This window comes from Pinus tabuliformis, chromosome 2_2 (assembly GCF_031772625.1).
Source record: "Pinus tabuliformis cultivar Carrire ecotype Pingquan chromosome 2_2, CPIR1, whole genome shotgun sequence".
Classification (NCBI taxonomy): domain Eukaryota; kingdom Viridiplantae; phylum Streptophyta; class Pinopsida; order Pinales; family Pinaceae; genus Pinus; species Pinus tabuliformis.
Genome location: NC_142300.1, coordinates 716,585,031 through 716,611,551, shown reverse-complemented (window position 1 = coordinate 716,611,551; position 26,521 = coordinate 716,585,031). Strand labels below are relative to the sequence as shown.

Genomic DNA, 26,521 nt, shown 5'->3' with positions numbered 1-26,521 from the left:
ATGTACTCCCATTGTGCATTGGCAAGAGTACTTGCCATTAAGGCATGCAAGCCTCTAGGTGTTTTTTACAAAGATACTTAGACTCTAGGACTTTGACTCATTGATATCCATAGAAGCAGGGTTTTATTTGGGGGAATGGTAATGACATGGAAAATGACAATAAGCGTGTAAAGAATGGATGTAAGGAAATGCATGGTGTACGAATAAGAACTCTTACTGTGAAAAATGGATATGGAAATGTCATGCTTACAATTGGTGGAATTCAAAATCTTTTTCAGAAAGGGAGGTGGAAGGTAGTGGTTGTGGAGATGGATTTGTCTTCAGAATTTTTCATGAATTTAGTCTTTGGAAGACTAATTGTCGTCACAATGCAATCTCCATAATGATCACTTTGTTATCCTGTAACCTGTAAAAAAACTTGGCAGAAAGAAAACATAAGTTTGTTCAAGAAGAATTGCGCATTTCCTTCATGATTCTTACGCAAAAATTTCATACCAAATAAAACAGATTTAAGAAAAATCCAAGTGTTGAAAGTAACTCAATTCATGATATCAATTTCAATCCATTCTTAAAAACAACCATGAAAAATAATACTCCCTGTTTGTGTTAGATAACTGCATATTAGTGCATCATAAAGCATACAACAGAAAGATGTGAGGAGTTAACGCCAACGTGAAGCTATCGAAACAAGAATCCTCCAATGTTTGATAAATCGATTTTTGCAATTTGTTTCCAAGTATTCCATTTTTTATTGTCAAATCTGTGTGAATTTTTGTTTTTTTATTTATTTTTATTTTTATTTTTTATTTTTTATTTTTTATTTTTATTTTTTAAATTAATTTTTTTTAAACAAAAAATTTTAAAAAGAAAATATTAAAAGTAATAAGTAAATGAAAACATTATTTTTTTTATGTTGATTTTATGTATTTATTTAGATTTTTCTTTAAACAATAAATTAAAAACATAAATTTTTTAATTTATTATTTAAGTTGAAATTTTTTAAAGTCAACAAAATTTTATTTATTAAAACCTAATAAAGAAAAATTCTAAAAATATACTATAACTAAAATGAAGTTAGTTTTTTTTTTTAATAAAAATAAGAAAATCACAAAAAAATATTTTGTGTTGTTTTGATTTTTTTCTTATTTTTTTTATTTTAACAACACACAAAATATTTTTTTTTTTTTAAATAACAAATTAAAAATAGTTGTTTTGAATTTATTATGTATGTTGATTTTTTTAGATTTTTTTTTTTTAAACAACAAATTAGAAAACAAAATTTTTTAATTTGTTATTTAAGTTGAGATTTTTTAAGTTGAAAATCAACAATTTTTTTTATTAAAACCTAATAAGGAAAAATTCTAAAAATAAACTATGTTTTAGGATGGGAACTATTTAGTGAGGGAAGTGGCCACATCCACTGATCATTAGGTCCTAGTGAATCGATGGAGGACTCAAATGACACAGGGGATGTTTCCTGCTGTAAGTAATGCACTAGATGTGGTGAAAGCAAGTTGAGACGCAATGGAAAGAAGCTTCCGACATAGTTGGAAAGGTAGAAAGATTACTACACCAAGAAATATCATGTTACTAGCCAGCACCGTTATTGTATTTTGAATAAAATGAAACAAAGGTCCTTGCATCCCCACAAGTCCATCAAATGGCACATCCTCAATACCATCCGCATCATCTCCACCATCAAAAATTTGCTCAACATGTGCCTCAAGTCGTGCCGCTTGCATTTCCACACGAGCCGCTACATTTTGTGCATTTCTCCTTATCAATTGCCCTGCACCTACGTTTTCCTGGCCAGCTCCATCTGGTACAGGTAGACGCCTTCCTGCTCTTTCCCCATTTTGCCTGTTGATGCCATCTTCTTCCCTCTCAGGATTTGGCCTCTCAATTTCACAAAGATTTCTAAAGAACTCGTGCAGAGAGGTTGCACACAAAAATATAAAAACAATTAAAGCTGACATAAGGAATCCATGCAAACAATCTGTAAACAAAAGAGCAGGAGAAATATGTGTCGTGGAGATACGACTCAGAAACAGTTTCTGAGCCTCCCCAAGGCTCCTCACAAAAGACAGCTGCCAGATCCAGAAAGTTATGAATGGTATAAAGATGAGCCATATAGAAAGTACAAAGGAAAGCCGCAAAATGAAGTGCAAGCCATGCCATGCTTTTGCTGCCGTGCCAAGTAAAACCTCTCTGAAAGGTAATCTTGATGGTGCATTTTCAGCATAAACAGGAGAAAAACGGAAGGGGTGGTTGCAGACCTCACACTGCCGCGCGTTGCTGTGATTGAGCCACTGAAGAAGGCAATCCTGATGAACATATCTGATGCTTCCACTGCATGCACACGGGTAAAACAGAGGATTCTCCAAGTCATTGTGAGAATTCTGAGAATCAGCCATGGCGATCGAGCTTCTTGATCAGCGTATGAATTTTCTAATTCTGGAACGTGTTGCAAAACTAAAACGAGCTGAAATTTATGATTTCCGACGATTTCTCCAGGAACTCGGCTAGAATCAGAAGATTTGTTGGGTGGATCATCACCGCATCAGAGAAAAATCCTCGAAATTTATGATTTCCTATGATCTCTCCAGGATCTCGGTTAGAGGTTTGCTGATAAGATAACTTCCTCCTTCCAGAACAATCTCGATGCCTCCAAGTTGCATACACCAGGCATCGTGCGCTCCCTTGTAGCTACATTGAAGCTCTCGTTGATAGCTGCCAAGATGGCCCGGGTGCTGTCCCTTGCACCAGTTGGATCGGCACCATAGTTTGTCACATAGAAAAAGCGCCCCTGTGACTCGCCTGTTGCGTTGTCTGTCTAGGCTCTCCAGCCAGCGACCCCTGTATCTTGAACTACATGGCCCAGCCCTGTGACTGGTGATCGGAACCACCATCAGCATCATGAGAGGCTTATTTATCCATAACGCCAAGCTTGGAAGGTCATGGTTGCTGTTGAGCGGTTCATTATCTGTTGCCATGCAGAGCCTTTATCTTTTACATGCAGCATGTGCAACAAATTCTCTAAATCCTCATCAGATACAACTGCCTGCTCCTTCCCTCTGAGAGATGTACCCTCTGGAGGGGTCAACTCCATGGATGTTGGCTCTTGCAATGTTGGGTCACCGCCCTTGGCCTTTGAATCGCTAAAATTAGACCACAATTTTCTCAACACAGGGAACGCAGTGAGTGCAGTAATAGCAAACCAAAGACATCGAGCACCGAACCCAGGGGGGGCAGTCCATGCAAATCGAATCTTGGACCTCATTCCCAAACAAATCAGACCAGCCCACCTGGGTTTCCATGACCACCCAACAAGCAGGCCTATCATAACCGCCAACCATAAGGGCACCAAGCACATTACAATGTTAACAAATGTCTCTACTAGTGCTGGTTTTCTGAAGATCTGATAAACATCCATGCCCGATGGTTCCATTTCTAATACCCAACTTGCCAATTCTGTTGTGCCTTCTCCACACTAGAAAATCCCAAAGCTTTGATGCTAGGTTTCATGAGAAGAATTGGCACCCGAAATTCCATTATCTTGGCATCATATGACTTCGGGCTGCAGAGATGTCACTGGCGATATGCTACCAGATTCAGATCTTGACTGCAGGTTCGCTAAATCCTCTCCGATATGTTGCAAATGAAACTGGAAATATCAATTTGTTTTCCCGTGGACTGGATTACTTGCTTTCTGATGAACTCTCCGCGGAACAGGGTCACATGAGGAGAGTCATGGACCTTAAAAGATTGCACCCATAATAATGCAGCTTGTTCCAGTCATGCTAATGAAGCTCAATGAAACCCTTGAGACACCAAAACTATCTTCGGAAGATAGGGAGAAACAGAGTGAGCTGCAGTCCCTTCTCTGTGGCTGCTTGCAGGTTATAATTCAGAAACTGGGAGCTTCTCAGTCAACCAAGTATGGAATTGTACAGTACTCTGATCAGATGATGAATATCTTCTTGAGAATATTTTCTTGTAGGAGCGCCATGGTTCACGAGGAAGCAATGTTAGCCATTGGGGCACTTGCTTATGCAATTGGCGTGGAATTTGGCAAGTATATGCAAGAGTTCTATAGATATTTGGAAATGGGTCTTCAGAACTTCGAAGAATATCAGGTTTGTGCTATCACTGTTGGGGTGGTTGGTGATATTTGTCGAGTACTGGATGACAAGATGCTGCCTTTCTGTGATGGCATCATGTCACAGCTTCTCAAGGACCTTTCAAGCAATCAGCTCCATCGTTCAGTAAAACCCAGATTTTTTTTCATTTTTTTTTAAGTCTAAAAAAAAATGGAATTAATCTTATCTTTGAAAAAAAAAAATGGTAATCCTATCTTTAAAAACAAAAAATGGTTAGTTGTTAAAATGAATTTTTTTAAGATGATTTTTTATTTTTTAATGTTGTTTTTATTTAATGTTTTGCATTTTTTTTTTAAATATCTAAAAAAACAAAAAAAATGGTTAGCTTTTTTTTTTAATATCTAAAAAAAACAAAAGAAATGGTTAGTTTTTTTTTTTTTAATAATAATATGTGTATATATGATACATATATCATTATTATTCGTGGAGATTTTTATTTTTTTAAAATAAAAAAAAAAAACTAAATTTCATCTAAAAATTTAAAGATGTTTTTTTTTTATTCACAAAATTCTTTATTGTCTTTTTGCAAATTAGTTCTCCAGCAAGAGTATTTTTATTTGAACAAAATCAATAGACTTTCTGATCTTCCTGATCGCACGAAGCGCAGGAAGAGAGAATACTAATCGCTTGATTTGTTTTTATTTATGCAGGGGGGTTTTTTTGAAAAGATGAAATTTAAAACTAGCTAAACACTAAAACATCAGAAAAATCAAACTTAAACTCCTTTGTGAAGATCCTGCTATCACCGGGTTTAACAAATTATTTTGTCTAAAGAAAAATACTAGTACTGAATTAAATTCTAATGCCTAATCCATTAGCACCATCCCTGGCAACGACGCCAAAATGTTGAGCAATTTATTTGCTTAAATTGCTTCATTAAATTATCAACTAGGGAAACTCGTAAGCTTGTGATGGTGCCAACAATATATATGCAGGAGTAGGCAACTAACTCTATGCCTAGCTAAATTATTTACAATTCAATATAATATGCAAGGGAAGAGGCTCCTAATGAAGGAGGTCCTGATTGTCCTTCCCTACAGTATCATAGAGAAATCATTGATTACATAAAACCAGAAACTTGAAATAAAGACAAGAGAATGAACTTAATTGTTGTTCAGATTCAAGTAGAGAGAGAGACTAACTTAGTCTCTTGATTGTTCCCTCATATATTGATCCAAACTAAACTAATATTCATTCATAAGCATAATAAATGAAATAACTTGAAACATAAAAGCAAAAGAATGAATTTCAATTATCATACAAATCAAATAGAGGAAGAGCCTAACTTAGACCCTTGGTTATCCCCTCATATGATACTTGAAACATAAAAGAAAAAAGAATGAGTTTCATTTATCATGCAAATCACATAGAGGAAGAGCCTAACTTAGACCCTGGGTTGTCCTCTCATATGCTGATAAGATTTAAAACTCATTCATCAATCACAAACAAATCCTCAAACATCTAAGCAATTAAATGAAATAAGATCTAATATGAAATAACATGTTCCTTTGATCCTTCTAGAGTGAGCTCAATTCTCCTAAGAACAAAGTGACAAGCTATTCCATATACTACATTAAGGCAACTTATATCTAAAACTACATAATGGAAATATATGTAAAATGAAGCTTTATTCTATTCCATCATAAGTTGGATACATGCTCCAAGAGTCCTCCTCTTGGAATGGAGGAGGTACTCCTATTTATACAATAGGATGAGATAAAAAACTCATAATGATGATCCACTAATCTCTCTTTTAGTTCCATACATTTCTCAACCATCTAGACACATAACCCTATCCTCCATGATCTCCTCCATGAGGTCCATGATCTTCTCCATGAGATCATGATCTTTTCCTTGAGGTTTATCTTCTCAAATTCGAATTTGATCCTTCAAGGCCACATAAAGGTGTCTTGGAAGCTTCCTTGGAACCTACACATGTCAGAAAAACAACCCACTTTCCATATATAAAGTAAAATATATTATTTTCTAATATTTAATCAAGAATTTCGCTCAAAAATGCTTAAAAATAAACAATATTTGGAAAATATAAATGAGACCCATTAATGGTGAATAGTAGGGAAAATGAAGTGACAAGGTGGTGAATAGTGAGCAATATAATGGAAGCATAGGTAAAAAATTTATGGTAATGAGTGACATTTTTGGAGCCCAACAATTATCTTTCCTAATTTCATAAATTCTGAAGTGCTCAGGGAGATCGAATGAGGGCATGAATCAATCAAGTGGTAAATAATGCTAACGCCATCCTTTGCAAAGGCTTCAACGTATTTCCTTGCTTTCAATCCCAGACTCCATGCCTTCACTTACAACTTCTCAAACTTTACTAGGTTCCTCGTCTCTTTCATCTAGAGAGGACTTTCCATTATATAGATTGAGTCCTTGTAAGGCCTCACATGGGAATTTTTTATCTCATTCTCATATTGATGAAACACATCCTTGTTATACCTAGGATACAAAAACCTCTTCTCTCTCAAAAAATACACCCCATCAATATTATTTTCCTCTGTGAAACTAGCCTCAACACTTCAAATTCAAGGAAAAAAAGATACAAAGCACCTAATACCTAAAATATGGACACCACAAACCTCAAATATCTTCGTCATCTCTATTACCACCAAACTAGTCAAAAACGCCTGAAGAGAAAGTTGTTCAACAAAAGAACCAAATCAGTATGGTCGTTAATGTAGTAAGAAACCAACGAGAAAATATGGGTTGTTGTGCCATGAAATTTATGGGAATTAGCGGTGGAAAACACATTGAAAAATAATATATATTCTAGTTTTTAATGGGAGCTCCACTTTTCTTAGTAATTTAATACCTAGTTCTTAGGAATGTAATACTTATTGCACCAAGAAAGGAATTCAAAGGTTAGATCGTGGATGCCACATGACTTAGATATTTTCTTCTCTGGGAATTTAATAAGTCATCCAGACATATGATGGATCTATACTAGTGATTGAAAAAAAGTAATAGTATAAAAGTTAAAAAATCTTGGAACCATGATGTAGGAGAGAATGCAGTAATGAGAAATGATTTTTGATTTTGACTCTCCTGTTATGCTCGACAATCATATGGTTAATGTAGTCCTTGTCTTGAAGAGGGGATTTGAATTCATATTTTTCTTAGATATTGGCAGCATGGCTTAACCTCTAAAACTCCATCTTCTTCTCATGGATTCTTCTGAGAAACTTGAAGCATATTTTCATTACATTCTCTCTACTAGTTTGAAAATAGAGAGAGTGGGCAGGTCTTGTGCATGAGTCGAATGTAGTATGCTTGTATAACGCACTACTGTCGGGTGTCGAGATGATATAATTCACAACATTCAATAACGATGGCTCAAGGGATGGAATAACATCAGACGAACCCAACAAATGTTCGCTTGGTTACAATTGTTACCTCACATTTATTTGGCCTTTCCTTCAAGCCTGGTGGATGTAAAAAGGGCAAGTAAAAAATGTGTACTGACATGGATTTCTCCCCATCCTTTCATGATCATATTTTCATAGTTGGGAGCAGCTAGCATGTGACAACAAATTTTTTGTATAGGGATCATAATCTCACGTACACATAAATGCTTAGGTCATTAGTCTCATCAAAACCATTTGATCGGAAAGCCTTGTGTCATTCATCATGTGTTGGTGTCGGTAATGTGTCTGTGGGTTGATACAATAATTTTTTTTCATAAAAAACTAATGTCAACTATACAAAAACCATAAAAAAAATTATTACGAGCTTAGACTAATGCAAATGAATCGATCCTATATGTCACTGTAAATTGTGACATAATAATATGGAACTTAGTATATTTAAATAAAACTGGATTTTGATTACCTATCCAATTATAGATACATAAATGAAAATAATAAAGTGTTTAAATAGAAAATATAGAAATTAAAAGTTTTATTAAAAATAATAATTTTCTAAAAAATATTATGAATAAAAAAATATCGTCATATCAAAAATATGCATAATGAAGTTATATATATATTTATGTCGTAAGGCATTCCCTTTGAGAACAACTCCCCTCCCATGCCACTTGTGTCTTCATGTGCCCTTGATTTGTGTGCTAGATAGTATAAATAACTTGGGCCATCAGATTGATTTGACTAGTATTAGTCAGTTACATAATCTTCCCCTGCATGACCCTTCTACTCGACATACACACATAGAGTAACCAAACCCTTAGGTCATGTTTTGGGCTTTCATAACCATTCTACTCGCCATAAGAACATCGAGTAACCAGGCCCTTGGCTCCCATTTTGGGCATATACACATCAACTAGCCATCCATCTTCTTGGTTTTCAATTTGTAATTTTCGACTATTTCTTACTGATTCAGAAGGATGGTCACGAGGGTGAATCCACCTAACAGGGAATTTGTGGAGGGGAAGCACTAAAATTCAATGTGGCGCACAACACGTTTGAGTTATACAGCAAGTATATTCCCATCAAACCTATCGGGAAGGGCTCCTATGGAATTGTTTGCTCAGTTAGAAATGCAAAGACCAACGATAAATTTTTCGTTAAGAAGATCATCAAAGCATTCAAGAATTGATGCGAGGTGGGAACTCATGGAAATCAAACTTTGCAGCCTGTTTGCCCATGATAATATAATTTCCTTGAAGAAAATCATGATCGAGCTATTACTAGGACTAATTTCAACAATCTTTATATGGTCTATGATCTTATGTACACTAACCTACACCAAGTCATGAGGTAGAGAAAAGAAGGAAAACTTTGTTTCTACAATTTTGTATGGATTGGATTTTTTGTCAACTACTGCTTGTGGGATTTTTATTTTGAAAAGGGCTTGTGTATATGTCACACATATAGGGGATACATACATAACAGTTGTAGAATAACACAAACCCACAAAATTGTGATTGCATGAGCTCATGAGTTGATTAGGCCTTGGTATGCATTAGGTATAGTAATTAACTTCTTATTCACTTCATAATTCCATGGGCAGTGGCCACATGGATGTTGGGAGGAAGCAGTGAACAATGAGATTCCCCTTAAGGTTTTTTGCCCTAATGCAGTGATGGAGAATCATATCTAATGTAGATATCTTGCTAGGGATTTTGATTGACCCTGTTGATTATATATGGAAATGAGAAGAGTGTTGCATGCGAAAAACATATTGATGTTTGAGTATTTAATCTCTGATGTATTTTTCTATTCCATAATGATGGCCACAGACATAAAAATGGATCTTATTGCTTAGGGTGAGCTTGTGGCCCAAAGTTGATTTATTTGGATCAATATTTGGGTAAAGGTGTTAAAGATGTTTTCCTCAATGAGTGGTGTCTTGTTGGGGTTGGTTTCTATGGTAATTCTAGGAGTAAGGATTCTAGTAAGGATGTAAAATTTAATTGGTCATTGTTGAATCACTGAATTGAACATTCTTTCATCAACTTTCAAGTTAATGATCAATGATGTAACAATATGCTTCTTTAATGGGTGATCAGTATGAAACACCCATCATTCATGGTAACTTCAAATCCAAGAAGGTTTTGGTGGATGAAAACTATGTGGCACATTTAACTGATTGAAGTTTACAAAGGTTAATAACTCTGTCATATGTTGCTCAGATGATGAATGCAACTACACTTGAGGGCTACAAGGCTCCCGAACTGCGCGAGATGAAGTAAACCAATACCAAGACATATATATACAACTTTGGCATTATCCTATTAGAAATACTATTGGCAAGAAACCATGCCATAATGAGAGCTTTGATTAATTTGTGGATTTCCCTTCTATTATGAAGACTATTGTATTCGAGGAGAGTACGATGAATCTATTTGATTTTGATATCTTGTGTTAGGTCCCTATAATACTAGTGTATTCCCTCATTTTTATTGTCAGTGTAGCCCCCTTATTCTTATTGTTGTGCCCATGTAGTCCCCATATTGTTATTATTGTGCCCCATAGATGCCCTATTGTTATTGTTGTGCCCCTACATTATTATTGTTATGTCGGCTTTGATTAGATTGTGACCCCTTAGACTCCTATATATAGAAAGGAGGTCTTTTCATTTGAATCATCCAAGAATTATTCATTTGCATAATGTAAAGGAGGTTTCCCCTTCGAAGAGGATAATTTTGAAGTTGTTGATCTATCTCTTCTTCAATTTTGTGAGCTGGTTTCATAACATCTTAAGTGGATTGAGAAGTACTATGGATGATGGATTACTTTGAGCACATAAACTTTCCTTGGGTTGTTGTGCACATTCCCCATCGGTGAGACCAGATAATAAGTTTTTCATTCAAAACCTATAGGAGATAAGGCCTAAGACTCATTCTGCTTTACATACTCCCACTGATACTAGGAGTAAATTAGAGCTTGCATTTTAATCATTATTAAACCATCTTTTTTCCCTGCTGGGAAAAGGCATCTATACTATTTGGCAGGATACATGCTAATATTGATAGCTTATTATGTAGCATGAGATATATGAAGTGTTGTGTAACTTTTATTTTGATTTCAAATTGGGGATTTATGCCCTTCCCTTACATCCACAACATCATATGTTTTATTGATGATTTCTGTGTTCTACATGCGATATTGGTTCTATGGTATGCTACCCATGATATTTTAATGAAACTGATTCATGCCACTGACTCACAAAGACCACAGTAACATTTACCAAACTTTTAGGGACAAATGACCAGAATGGGACACGATAAATATTTTGTATGTATCTGAATTGGGTCATAGTAAAGCGTTAATTATCTCCTATTATGTACTTGCTAACTTCCCCATTTTCATTCATCTTTATGCCTCATGGGTGAAATAAGTACATCCCATAAATGTTCTGAATACCTGTAAGATACTGGTAGGGCAAGAGTGGATTTTTTTTTTAAACTTTACAAAGTGTTGAAACTATATTTTATTGTAAATAATCATTGATATTAAGATGGAGTATGGAATCAGATATTTTCATGTACTAGTGAATGTTATGCTACTATTTGTTTTGGTGTTGGTCTAAGGCATTTGTAAGTATCAAAAACTATTTAGTTTCTAATATATGATTGACATTAGGATTTTGTTTTGGATCAGATGGGAATTTGTATGTTTATGCAATTTTGATACAATCCCTACTAATGACAAAGGACCAATGAGTTGGCATTATGATGCATGTGTTGTACTTGATGGCAACCCACTTGTAGCAGAACAACTCACTTGTACATGGTAACTAGATGAATCTACAGAAGAGATATCAAATGTGACAAAATGCATGACAATAGTATTTATAGATGTGATGAAACGCAGGGCAGCTTCAAGGAATCAGTTCAGAAGGCAACTCTCTCAAATGACAGATCACAGTTCAGGACCACGGAATATAGGAAAAAGAGGTATATGCAGGTTCCCCTTGACCAAACCACGTATACACGTGGGATTGCAGACCAAAAGGCGCGTATGCGTATACATGCACTTTCACGCAAGGAAAAGAGCGTACATGTTGGAAAACTTGGTATTGGTCCAGGGTATTTGGTCTGAGGTATTGACCCCAGGTATTGGGTCCAAGGTATTGGTCCTACGTGGTTTTGGACCATGGTATTGAGTAAGGCCTAAGACTATAAAAGGAGGAGAAGATCATTAGGCAAAGGCACTCAGCAAGTCTCGAATATCTGATGAAGTGTGAGATCCAGTATGCAGGTTATGGGTTTATGATGCTTTTCTTGATCTGAGCCAAGGAGGAATCTCAGCGATTGATGGAGGACAAGGTCTAATGATGGATCGAGATCTTATGGCTTGGAATGAATCATCTCTATATGGTTTGATCATGCTTATTCTAGATCTGTATAATGACACATGTAATGTTCTGTAAATATTATGATCTGGGTATAACTGAAGTCTGGAATAGCTGCAAAATTATGAATGAATACTTACAGATGTATACGCTGGTTGACTTTGATAAAAGCACGTATACATGTAGGTTAGATACATCTAAGTAGCGTATACCATATGAACTATGATATTTGAAGTTATAGGTGGTTCTGGTTGTTGATGCAAAGTTCTGAGTTCTAGTGACTGTTTACTGGTGTCAGTATTCTGCATATTCAGATTGGTTGATTGTGATTAGCTTCAGAATTGATGGATCAGGATCATAATGACTTATCTTTATGTGATCTAATGGACTAGATCTAGTTGCTAACACACGTATTATCCTTGTATATCTAATGATCTAGGTATGTCTGAAGTCAGGAAGTGCAGCAAAGTTATAAGTAAGTATTTGATGACATATACACTGGTTCGCTTTGGTGAAGTTGCGTATACACGTTGGTTCGGCTCTTCCAAGTAGTGTATGCACTCCGATGCATGATTTTTTATGATACAGTTGGCTCTGAATATTGTTGCAGAGTTCTATGTTCTGCTCTATGTTTTGGTGACTCTGTTTTTGTTGACAGGATTTTAGTGATTCAGTGTTCAGTGATTCAGAGATTGATGATGCAAGTGGTGATTGATTTTGTGCTTCAATGTTATTGATGGTTCCATTATGAAAATTGGATGAAACGTGGCCTTCGGATTATGGTGATGTTTTCTAAGAGTATCCAATCTGAAAATTTATCAGACGCGGTACCTAGAGGAAGAAAGAAGGTCGTAGCCTTCTGTAGGTCAGCACCTACATACTAGTATATTGGCTAGTACAAGATCTAGGGGATTGTAGCTCCTTTCCAGTAGAAGTTGGAGAACGAAAAAAGGTTGTAGCCTTCTGCAGGTAGAAGCCTGCATACTGGTATGAGTCTGCACTAGTACATTGTTGTAAATAGATTTTCTTATTATTAAAAGAAGACAGAGACGACAGTATCAGGTGGTTTTTACCCACATTGGGTTTCCACCTTACATCTTGGTGTTCATGTGTGATGGTTCTTTCTGTTATTAACTGCACATGGTTACTGTTTAATGTTTAATAAAGTACTGATACTCAGATTAAAGATCACATATGATGAATTAACAAAATCATTAGTTGCTGGATATATGCTTGTTTCCTTAATCATAGTTGCGTACACACGCAGGTTGCCTTCATTGAAGTAGCGTATATGAAATTGAGTAAGAAAAGAAAAATATTATTGACTTGAATAATACTAATTCACCCCCCCCCCCTCAGTATCATTTCCAACAATTGGTATCAGAGCAGGTCCTTTGGTAGAAGCTTGATCACTTGAAGGAGATCCGTAGAACAATGGGAAAGAAGTTAAATAAGAAAGCACCTAAGAAGAAGAAGACATCTCAGAGGAACTATGATAGTGGGAGAATCAATTGGGGAATATGTGGAAGCAACACTTCAGACTCAGAATCACCTCAGAATGAATATGAACAAGCAAAAGAACTATCAAGTATGAATTTGTTATCCTCTGGTGATACATTTCTTCATCCATTTAAAGATGATGAAAGTGATAGCGAAACAACTGGATTTGCTCTTATGGGTGAGGAAGAAAGATATCAAATAGAGGCAGAATTTAAAAGGCTTACGGATAAAATTAGAGATCGACGAGATCTATTGGACAAAAGGGAATGTGACTCCAAAGAAGAAGCTACCAAAATAAAAGTTCAACTAGAGGAAGGAAACAAGGCAAGGAATCAATTCAAGGAAAAGGAAGATCAATGTCAAAAGCTACAGGATGAAGTGACATCACAAAGAAATGAAGTAAATGAAAAGAGAACAACAATCAAGAAACTCATAGATAGATCCAGTTACTATGAAAGTCTTGAAGCTAAGATCCTCTCGCTAAAAGAAGATATTGAAAAATCAAATAAGCAGAACAAATATCTACTCCAAGCTCTTGAAAAACAAGAAAACAAAGTTCTTGAATTAAGACATTAGTTGGAAGAAGGAAGAAAAATTGAAGGAATAATGAAGAAGTAGTATCTTGAAAGGGAAGAGCAACATCAGGTTGAGGTAAATATTCTAAAAGATAAATTAGAAGAAAAGGATAAGCTCTTACGATTTCAAGACAGTACTAAGATCTTGGATGATATTCTTAGTAGTCAAAGGTCTCATGCTATCAAAACTAGTCTTGGTTTTCATGAATCTGTTGAAGGAGAATCTAGTTCACAAAGTAAGACAAGGGACTCTAATGCAAAATCTGAAATGCTCAAGGAGATGAGAGTTCAATACCATCAACAACCAAGGAAATAAGTTCTTCAAAGGAAATATTTTACTCCCAACTATGGAAGTGATAGTCAGTCAATTCCTCAAATGAATAATGTTGAATGTTATGTATGTCATAATTTTGGACATGTTGCAGCCAGATGCAGAAGAAGAATGGTTCAAGACCATTGCACAGAAAGATCATCACGTTCCAGGTGCTTTAAGGGATATTGTTTTGCTTGCAATATGTTTGGTCACAAAGCCATTGACTACTATAGAAGGAATATGAAACATATGAGATGTTATACATGTAAAAAGCTTGGACATATAGCAAAGGAATGTAGGAACAAAGTACAGGCACCATACCAAAAGGAGAAAACATCATTACACTTGAAGATATGGAAGAAGAAGGAAGTATAGTCAGAAAGATGTGGCACAGCACAATGTACAAACATAACAGACTCAGAGGGAGCTGAAAGCGTGAAACTTCAATGTTCTAAATACCATACACAAGTTTCATGAAGAGAAGTCGTGTATATACGTGAGCTCGACACTGCACAGTCGCGTATATGTTAGTTTGAGGAAAAGTAGTGGGACAGACTCAGGAAAAAGGGTCTGATATGATTCAGTCCATTATTTGCTCTATTTGATAATGGTTACTATCTGCTAATGTTGTGTGGAAATGTCTTGGTACTCATAAGATGTTTAGAAGTATTGTTGATCCTAACTTGATGGTGATGATGCCTTGATACTTCTTGCTGATATATGCATGATCAGATCTGACAAGTGAATAGATGGCACAGGTTCAGGGGGAGCATATGCTTTGAATAATGCATTGTTGGCTTTATGGTTAGAATTCCTTGGTGGTGATCCTTATATGGCTAAATGATACATCTTGCTATGATTATGAGTTTCCCATGACAAAATCTCATATGATTCTTGGGGTTACATAGTTATTGTTCAGATCAGATTTGTGGATGATTCTCTGATGATGCATATATGTTGCTTACATGGTGATCTTCATAAGGATAAGGAGAAGTACAAATCTTGAATACACAACTTCATTACTTGATGATGAGTCACTCATATGCTGCTATCGTCATATGCATAAAGATCATATAATACAGTTATGATGCAGGATTCCCATAGTTCTTGGCTCTCACATGGTTGAGGATTGTTGCTGTTAATGATATCAAGAAGTCTTGACAAAAGATCTTGAGCTCAAGGTTTTCTAGATACATAGTGCTATATACAGTATGTTGGATACATGGATGATTACTCAAAGTTGCATTTCTAGAGACATGATGATGATGAGTTCTTACCTATATGATGATAGGTTGATACTCACATATGTTGATTGATGCTTATCAGATGAGGGATGTTCCCGAGTGATGATACATGGATGGTATAAAAGATCATGTAGATCTTGATGATGATGTGATGACTATGGTGTTTTTCACATATGATATAATGTGAATGATTTTGTATGACATATGCAGAATTCATTCATGGAAGGCTATGATAATGTTCAAAAGGATGAGTTGATATCTATATGTATACATACCTTGTTGTAGGTTGATGATGTCTACACTAACGGACATATACAAGTTGTTGGTCTAGATGATGTTGATAAATGCTTATGGAGCAAATCATAGATTGTGTATGATAGTTGCTGATGACTATCATGGTCTTGTTTAGATGTTTGGTCTCTATTATAAATGTCATGTATATCATTCGATGTAAAGGTCATATCAAGACCCATGATGTAATAGTTTGACTTCGTCTATTGTAGTCGTTTGATGAATCCCTTTTGGTCATATGATGTAATTTGTATCCCCACTATGCATGGGAAGGATGATGTAATATTTCAGTCATGTATAAACAATTGGTATCTGGTATATCCCCACTTGGTTGGGTGGATGAGTCAAGTTTATCCTCACTTGATTGGGAGAATGAAAGTATGTATGAGTCATTGATGATAGGAAGGTCAAACTCACATAGTTGAGTTATAGAGTCATGTTATTTTCTTGAAAATATGTGCAAACTCTGCATGTGCTCAGGGGGAGCATGGATGATACAGTACATCTCAACATGAACAAATGGGGATTTCAATCAAAGAATTCAGCATGTGCCTAGGGGGAGCATGATTAATATTCAACTATTCTGATATGAAAGTCTTCTGCTCTTAGGGGGAGAAGATATTGGTCTGCCCTTTGCCCTTGATGTCAAAGGGGGAGAGTGACTTGGTGTTTTTGTTGCCATCAAGTCCAAAGGGGGAGATTGTTGGCATTATGATGCATGTGTTGTACTTGATGGCAACCCACTTGTAGCAGAACAACTCACTTGTACATGGTAACTAGATGAATCTACAGAAGAGATATCAAATGTGACAGAATACATGACAGTAGTATTTATAGATGTGATGAAATGCAGGGCAGCTTCAAGGAATCACTTCAGAAGGCAACTCTCTTAGATGACAGATCATAGTTCAGGATCACAGAATGAAGGAAAAAGAAGTATACACAGGTTCCCCTTGACCAAACCGCATATACATGCGGGATTACAGACCAAAAGGCGCGTATGCGTATACACGCACTTTCACGCAAGGAAAAGTGCGTACATGTTGGAAAACTTGGTATTGGTCCATGGTATTTGGTCCGAGGTATTGACCCCAGGTATTGGGTCCAAGGTATTGGTCCTACGTGGTTTTGGACCATGGTATTGAGTAAGGTCTAAGGCTATAAAAGGAGGAGAAGATCATTAGGCAAAGGCACTCAGCAAGTCTCGAATATCTGATGAAGTGTGAGATCTAGTATGTAGGTCATGGGTTTATGATGCTTTGCTTGATCTGAGCCAAGGAGGAATCTCAACGGTTGATGGAGGATAAGGTCTAATGATGGATCGGGATCTTATGGCTTGGAATGAATCATCTCTATATGGTATGATCATGCTTATTCTAGATCTGTATAATGACACATGTAATGATCTGTAAATATTATGATCTGGGTATAACTAAAGTCTGGAGTAGCTGCAAAATTATGAATGAATACTTACAGATGTATACACTGGTTGAATTTGATAAAAACGCATATACACGCAGGTTAGATACATCTAAGTAGCGTATACCATATGAACTATGATATTTGAAGTTATAGGTGGTTCTTGTTATTGATGCAAAGTTCTGAGTTCTGGTGACTGTTTACTGGTGTCAGTATTCTGCATATTTAGATTGGTTGATTGTGATTAGCTTCAGAATTGATGGATCAGGATCATAATGACTTATCTTTATGTGATCTGATGGACTAGATTTGGTTGCTAACACATGTATTATCCTTGTATATGTAATGATCTGGGTATGTCTGAAGTCAGGAAGTGTAGTGAAGTTATAAGTAAGTATTTGGTGACATATACGCTGGTTCGCTTTGGTGAAGTTGCGTATACACACTGGTTCGGCTCTTCCAAGTAGTGTATGCACTCTGATGCATGATTTTTTATGATACAGTTGGCTCTGAATATTGTTGTAGAGTTTTGTGTTCTGCTCTGTGTTCTGGTGACTATGTTTTTGTTGATAGGCTTTTAGTGATTCAGTGTTTGGTGATTCAGAGATTGATGATGCAAGTGGTGATTGATTTTGTGCTTCAATGTTATTGATGGGTCCAGTATGAAAATTGGATGAAATGTGGCCATCAGATTATGGTGATGTGTTCCAAGAGTATCTAGTCTGAAAATTTATGAAACGCAGTACCTAGAGGAAGAAAGAAGGTCGTAGTCTTCTATAGGTCAGCACCTACGTACTAGTATATCGGCTAGTACAAGAGCTAGGGGGTTGTAGATCCTTTCCAGTAGAAGCTGGAGAATGAAAGAAGGTTGTATCCTTCTACAGGTAGAAGCCTGCGTACTGGTATGAGTCTGCACCAGTACATTGTTGTAAACAGATTTTCTTATTATTAAAAGAAGACAGAGACGACATCAGCAGGTGGTTTTTATCCACATTGGGTTTCCACCTTGCATCTTGGTGTTCATGTGTGATGGTTATTTCTGTTATTTACTGCACATGGTTACTGTTTAATGTTTAATAAAGTACTAATACTCAGATTAAAGATCACGTATGATGAATTAACATAATCATTAGTTTGCTGGATATATGCTTTCTTCCTTAATCACAGTTGCGTACACACGCGGGTTGCCTTCATCGAAGTAGTGTATATGAAGCTGAGTAAGAAAAGAAAAAGATTATTGACTTGACTAATACTAATTCACCCCCCCCCCCCCCCTCAGTATTATTTCCAACATTGCTACTATTTGTTTTGGTGTTGGTCTAAGGCATTTGTAAGTAACAAAAACTACTTAGTTTGCAATAGACGATTGACATTAGGATTTTGTTTTGGATCAGATGGGAATTTGTATGTTTATGCAATTTTGATACAATCCCTACTAATGACAAAGGGCCAATGAGTTGGTAAGGGGAGCTTCAACTAATTGGGCTACCCATCCACGCTAAAACCCTACTAAATTTTAGTAAAGAACCATTCTTTTAAATGCTAACTACATGTAAATCTAAAGGTAAATCCACTAAGGCATGGATTTATCTCTATTTTAGGTGGTAGATTTCTTGTGGCTTGGTATCCAGAGGAGTTTTTTATCAATTTTAACATAACCATGAGGGTGAATCGTGCCACATGTTACCCTGGTAGGACTTGCAGATTCTATATTAGACAAATTCTCTTCACCTTTGGAGATGGAATGATCTACACAAGCTTCAACATCATTGTATTCCATGAACCCAAACTCATCTATGTTCCTCTGGATGGAAAATACACATGTTCTCCCACAGAACTAGAATCTTGTGAGACTGTCAGCATGACCAGCACTAAATGTGAGAACATGTATTTGTAAGTTCATGTTGATGTGAATAATTTTGGTAACAAAGATGGCATCCAAGTATTTTTTTGTTCCCTACAACACTATCCAATAATGTCGATGCCCCAAAGAAGCAACTGATTGATTTCAAAAGGTCTATGTCCAAGTAGGTGCCATGAAAAGGGTCACTTTCACTCCTGATGTATGCAAGGACCTAAATATTGTTGATAATACTAGGAATAGGATGTCGCCAGTGGACTTTCGGCTTGTTTACATTGGTAATCTGGAAAACTATGTTTCTCTTCATATAAGCAGTTGATTCCCATGATCCGGATTTAAACAGGAACGCAATAAAATACAGAGATAACCATAAAGACAAATATGCAGCGGAAATAATACTTCATTTCATTATTGTAAAATACTGAAATATGCTTACAAATAGAAATGGAAATAACCCAGCTAGGGCGATGGTAGCTTATCTCTAAGAAGAGATGTGTCGGCTACATGCCTCTGAACTGTTCTCCAAAAACTGTGTTACAATGAGGCTCGAGGGCCTATTTATTGTTGAGAAACAATGGAAAACCCTTCGCATTCCAAAACCTAACCCTAGAAGATGAAACGCCAAATTATGGACCCCGTTTTTGGGTAAGTTGGTACATCAACTTCCCAGCGTCGCGAATTGGTCGTACTATCTCCGTTTGACACGCATGATAGCCTGTTGGAAAGATCTCTCCGAGGACTACGACGGAAAAGATGATTTTTAGACAAAAAAATCGCTAGTGATGGATTTCCCAAAAAACGTCGTTTAGGGCCTCAAAACGGCTCTGGAAGTTTAGGACCCGAAAAACTGCTAAAAATAGTAAGTTGTGCTATAATTAAGGAAACAGAAAAACTGAAAGAGACAATTGTGGGGGTCCAAATGGGATAGGTGGGTGGCCACCAACATCCACCTGGATCATTCCTCCCCCCTTAGGAAGCAATGGTCCCCATTGCATTGAGTTCCTCCCTGAGATGAGGAAGCTTCTGCAGAGCTGGGTCTCTAGTGAGTTGTTCTGCAATCTCTGATGTGTCCAGAAATGGTGGGGAGCATGGTTGGCAACGATCCACATTGAACACTCGGTGCAAGAGAAGGAATGGAGGAATGTTGTGCTTCAAAGCATTATTTCCTGTAGCCTTGTTACTGGTGTAAGGACCATGTCGAAGTGGTCTGAGTTTCTAATGGGTTCTGGTAAGGCGCTCCCTCTGCAAATGTAACCAAACTTTGTCGCCCACCTGAAACTTGTGTGGCACCCCTCCGGGTAAGGAGAAGTTTTTCCTGTGTTCTGTCACGACTGTATCCCTCTGTTGCTGCTGCTGTGTGGAGGAACCCTTCGCGGGGGTCATGGATGTAGCAACGATCTTCCCCTTACTTTGGGAGCGAACCAGACAGAAAATAAATTTCCTAGTCTGTGAGATGAGCTTGCTGCCTTTCTTAGCAGTGATCAAAGAGGTGGTGGTAGGTGGGGCTACCTCTGGTATCATGTATAATGAATTATCCAAAGAAATGATGACAGCACAAGGCCTTGACTCATACACAGCATGTCGCCTCCACAAGTATGGCTGGCCTAATAGTACATCACAAACATCCAGAGGTGTAACATCACACAATACCTCGTCTCTGAAGGGCTTGATGCTGTAGGGAAGGCGACACTGCTGGCGAACTTTGAGATCTCGTCCCTCGTGAAGCCAACTGATACTGTACGGCTGTGGGTGTGGTGTAGTTGGTAGGCCCAACCGCTTCACAACCTCTGCTGAAATGAGGTTCTTTTGGCTGCCACTGTCGACAATGAATTGCAGCGGCGAACCCTTCACCCACATCTGTGAGTGGAAAAGACGTTCCCCCTCCTCTGGACCTTCGGGCTCATTTTAATGGATCTTGGTAGTAGCAACAATGGCGCTGGGATCCGCATCAATGATCTGCTTCCCTTTGTCATTCCCCTTGTCGGGTTCTGACTTAGAGTTGGAACATGCATCTGATTCGGAAGCCTTCAACTCGGCCACCAACGATTGCTTGGTTCGACACTCACTTGTGTTATGAGTGGGACTCTTGTGGAACTCACACCACTTTCCTGTGTCCTTCTTCAGCTTCGTGTTGTTGTTCTTTTCTTGCGGCTTCGACGAGTTGTCTTGGGTCACCCCGCCTTGGCTTTGTCCTTTGGGCTTTGGATTTGCAGATCCAAAGCCTCGCTTCTTCTGTTTGAACTTTTGCTCGATTTTGACAGCGTATCGATATGCTGTGCTGAGTGAGGAGATGTTCAAGAACTCCATCTCTTCCTGGATGTATCTGTGTAGGCAGTCGCAGTATTTGAGTACCAGATGCAGCTCAGAATCTTTGATACCCAATTGTGTGAAAAGGGTATGAAAAATGTTTGTGAACTCCGACACATCTTGGTCTCGTCCCTGCCGCAGTGTGGTCCATTTGATGTATTTGTCCTCATAGCTTTTGACAGGGTAGTACTGCTCCTTGATGGCATCCCGGAAGTCATTCCAAGTGGGTGCGGCTGAAAACAGTGAGCCTGTACTTTCATCCTTCTGTTCGCAATAGGTTTCCCACCATTCCTTGATGTGGGGGGCTGCTTTGAGAAGAGCGAAAACAATCTTTTCCCGACTTGAAAATTCATGAACAGAAAAATACCCATCGAGCAGATTTAACCATTTATCTACGGCATCTGCGTCTATTTGACCCTCGAAGATGGGGATTTCAAAATTAACTTGTACCTTAAACGGTGTGGCATTTCCAGAGTAGCTGTTGGAAGCCGATGCGTCGCCTCTAGGTAGTCGCTGAAGGATTTGGGCAAAGTTGTCCATCATCGCGTTCCTTTGTCGCTCGAGGGCTTCTTCGAGCAAGATTTTGATAGGATCTCCTGCCCCCTCGTTTTTCTTCTCATCCGCCATGGGAGGTCATCGAGATTTGCGAGGCTGGTCTTGTAAGGTTTGACCAGTTCTAGACCTAACTCCTTATATCCCGACCTCGTTGGGGACATGCAAAGAAAAACAGAGAAAAAGCAGACCGCTCTGATACCACTAATCCGGATTTAAACAGTAACGCAATAAAATACAGAGATAACCATAAAGACAAATATGAAGCAGAAATAATACTTCATTTCATTACTGTAAAATACTGAAATATGATTACAAATAGAAATGGAAATAACCCAGCTAGGGCGATGGTAGCTTATCTCTGAGAAGAGATGTGTCGGCTACATGCCTCTGAACTATTCTCCAAAAACTATGTTACAATGAGGCTCGAGGGCCTATTTAATGTTGAGAAACAATGGAAAACCCTTCACACCAAAACCTAACCCTAGAAGATGAAACGCCAAATTGTGGGCCCCGTTTTTGGGTAAGTTGGTACATCAACTTCCCGGGGTCGCGAATTGGTCGTACTATCTCCGTTTGACACGCATGATAGCCCGTTGGAAAGATCTCTCCGAGGACTACAACAAAAAGAAAATTTTTAGACAAAAAAATTGCTAGCAGTGGATTTCCCAAAAAACGTCGTTTAGGGCCTCAAAACGGCTCTGGAAGTTTAGGACCCGAAAAACTGCTAAAAATAGTAAACTGTGCTATAATTAAGGAAACAGAAAAACTGAAAGAGACAGTTGTGGGGGTCCAAATGGGATAGGTGGGTGGCCACCAACATCCACCTAGATCATCCCACTAAAGTGAAATTTGGTTATCTGCTTCCGAAGATGCAGGGAAGCTCTACTAATGATTCCTTTTCCAAGTGAAATAAAAATGAATGATTGTAATTCTTGCTATAAGTTTTTCCCATTGATTGTATTTCCTACTCCAATATTGCTTTAACAACTCCTAGCATAAGTTATTCTACATTCTTGTAATACCGTACTATTCTTGCAAGATTTCTCTTTTACTAAGAGGTTTTTTTTTCTTGCATTGTAAATTGATCATTAACCAATACAACAATGTATGAAGGTTTAAAATTGTCCTTGGTAGTTAGTGAGCTCAATTGTAGTGTAATTGAGCATTAACCAGTACACCAATGTATAAATTTATCAAATCACCCAAATCTTCAAACAACTTTTTTACTCCAGAAGGTATCATTCTCAGTCCTCACAAATAAGAAAATTGTGGAGCATCGAAAGGAAATTGGAATAGATTTCCAAGACGAGGAAATGTAACTTTTCCTCTAGTGCCATATGTTCCAAATTGAAAGGCATACACAACATATGTTCATGCAAATCGGTGTAAATAAAATTGTGAATAAACCATTCAATGCCTACTTTATCCAAATAATTATTTAAGGAACACAATACACTTATGTTATTTCCAATGTGCAGAATAAGGGATTGATATGATATCTAATACAATATTAATTTTAACTATAACATGAATAAACTCACACAAACCAAGGCAATACTAATTGAACCAACTTCTTAATCACATGTTGATATTCAGTCATACTATCTCAATGTGGAGCTATATATCATGATACCATGACAAAATAGCAAATAAGTTGGTTTATAGTTGAGAATCAGGTATCCTTGCTATATTAACAAATATTATCACCTTACCTGGCATGTATCCATAGTCAAATTCAACTTTCAAATTGAGGTTTGAAATACAACAATAAGATTCAAGAGGTGAAGGTTTAACCAGATATTAAAAAAATGAAGAATGCAAAAGAGTTATGCATCTCACACACATATAATTTTGCCTCTAGATTCAATGTGAAGTCTTTACAATGCCCTCTCCTTCATTCATACAAATCCTCATCTCGTAGGTCTATGGGTTCCAGGTCCTTACTTCTTTTACTAATGAAAAATGATCCTTTATTTTGCAGATGCTTGAGGTGGGAGTCCCTCTTTGAGCTAGGCTCATAGGCACAAGATTGTTCTTGGAGCAGCAAGAGGACATGCCCACCTTGACATTGGGCTTGAAACACCCATCATTCATGGCAACCTCAAATCCAAGAATTTTTTGGTGGATGAAAACTATGTGGTACATTTGACTGATTATAGTCTAGACTAGTTAATGACTTTGTCATCTACTGCTCAAATGATGAATGCAACTACACTTGAGGGCTACAAGGCTCCTGAGCTCTAGAAGATGAAGAAGATCAATACCAAGAAAGATATATACAACTTTGGCATCTTCCTATTGGAAATACCCATTAGAAACGAATCGGACAAGAATGCGAGATCTGATGAAGGTGAAGGATTTATTTTATTACAAACTTTAGATCTTAGTGGCCGGTCTTTTAATATGATCTAATTCTTGGAGGTTCAAACTCATGATTAAATTTAATGGGATTTTTTTACTTTTCTCTTCTTTGTGATTAACAATTTATCTGGAGTTCGTATAAGTGCTTTGTCATATCCATCTTATACACATTGTAATAGTAACGGGTTTATAATGTTTATTAGAAATTTAACTGTATTATTTCTTTCATAGTGTTGGTTCCCAATGATGAAATTTTTAAAGCAATTAAATTTTGTGATATGGTTTACAAGGTTTTTGGAAGTGGAGTGTATAACAGTGTGTATGGGAGACTTTCCCTTTTAAATTTTATAGAATTATATGATAAATATGTGCTTTGATTTGTTTTCTTCTACAATAAGCTTTACAAAACATTTGTTTCGTAGCAATGTTACTAGACTTAGAATTGACAAGAAATTGGTGAGGCAAAACAACAAAGTGTTTGAATTAGATGAGGAAAAACTTGGCAAGTACAAAAAAAATAAACACATACACATATATGTCCAACAATGTTGGCAGCTAGCCTTGCTTCATTCTCCTATATCTTTTTTTGTTACTTCTAATAAATAGGTAGGGAAGAAAGGATAAATGATACTAAAGATGATAAGAAATTAAAAAATGTTGAGATTGTTGCAAAGGTGCAAAAGGAACAAACAAAGGCTAACATTCCCAAGGTCCCAAACTTGGGGGTTCAGGTTGAAACGATGAAAAGGCAGACTTGGTTTCTAGTTTTAGTATACCTTTGATGGGAGTTGTTATGGCCTCAAGGGTTTTCACATTTGTTATAGGACTTATGTTTTTAATGATGTTGAGGAATTTCTTAGACAACCCTTTTCTCCATATTTTGTTTGAGAATCCTTTACTTTGTAAAATGTTATTTATTACTGATTTTTATATTAAAATTGAATTTTTGATGCAGTATTATACAAGTATCATTGATTTCTATGTTTTTTTCTCTATTGATTCATATAGTAAGTGAAATTTTAACTCTTAAAATGTGGTTTGATTTTCCTTAAAAAAAATATGCATTTAATGATTCACATCTAGAGCAATGATCACTTCTGAATTACCACTATTGAAATGGTATTTTATTGTCCTATTATAATGTTGTCCCAAGACCCTCATTATCGTACCTCGTTATATCACATGTTCTTTATTCTATGTTATTCTTTCCTATGCTACCGGCTTAACGACGTTTCCTTTGCAACATGTATGAAGGTTGTAGGGAAGAATGTTTCAAAGAAAAAAATCACTGAGCTTGAGAGAAAGCCTATTGCTAAGAATGGTAATAAATCCATAGAACTTATGCCAGAGAGTGATGATAAGGAGGAAGAGAGCGATGTTGATGAGAAAGACTTGAAGATAGATAAAGTGATAAGCATTCACAATAAGTTACTTGTTTATTTTAATGATTTTATTCAAAGGGGAAAATCTCCTAATCAATTGGCGGAGTACATGCAATATCTCAATGGTTCTCCTAGGGAAGCGATGAATGCATTGTTTAAGGCCATTTTTAAGGGTGTTGGTAAGGGATTTTTCAAGGAGGTTGAAAAGAGAAATATCTACTTGTCCAATGCTCTTTCAAATGAAGATTCTCAGATTTTGTTGTTGAATGCAATTAATGCTTTTTGCAAGCATGCTAGTGTAGACATAGTCAAGGAGGTTGTGTTGGTCCTGAAATTTTTATATGATGATGACATATTAAAAGAAGATGTTGTTTTCTAGTGGTATGATACACATACTTTGGATGCCAAAGGAAATAACTTGTCAATGTGGAAAAATGTTAAGCCATTTTTTGAGTGGCTCAAAAGTGTCGAGTTTGAATCTAAAGAAGATTAGTTAGCGAACTAAATATCTTTGACCATTTTAAGTGGTTTCACCGAATAGATTAGTGTAGTGTTTCCAAATTGCTGATGCTTTTATATCCTAAATTTATCTCTCTAAATTGTGTAGCCAAATTGAATGGAGGTATTTTTATTTCAAATATTTGTATTTCATGGTATTTATAACTCAACATTTATACTTCAACATTTAACATTAAAAAAAATCAAATAACAAATTCATAGAATTTTATTACACTTCATTTGTGTAAGTCCACGCACAATTAAAGAGGAGGATTAATT

General features: G+C 36.7%; 1 protein-coding gene and 2 pseudogenes across 1 annotated transcript; 1 reads left to right on the top strand and 2 right to left on the bottom strand.

Moving 5' to 3' along the window:
• Nucleotides 1-1,454: 1,454 nt before the first annotated feature.
• On the bottom strand, nucleotides 1,455-2,414 carry LOC149194678 (putative E3 ubiquitin ligase SUD1 pseudogene; annotated as a pseudogene).
• A 515-nt stretch (nucleotides 2,415-2,929) lies between these two features.
• Nucleotides 2,930-3,448, bottom strand: LOC149194677 (uncharacterized). Its single transcript, XM_089407760.1, has one exon. The coding sequence runs from the start codon at nucleotides 3,446-3,448 to the stop codon at nucleotides 2,930-2,932; it is 519 nt and encodes a 172-aa protein (XP_089263886.1).
• A 22,162-nt stretch (nucleotides 3,449-25,610) lies between these two features.
• LOC149194676 (putative eukaryotic translation initiation factor 5-2) lies at nucleotides 25,611-26,237 on the top strand (annotated as a pseudogene).
• Nucleotides 26,238-26,521: the final 284 nt, after the last annotated feature.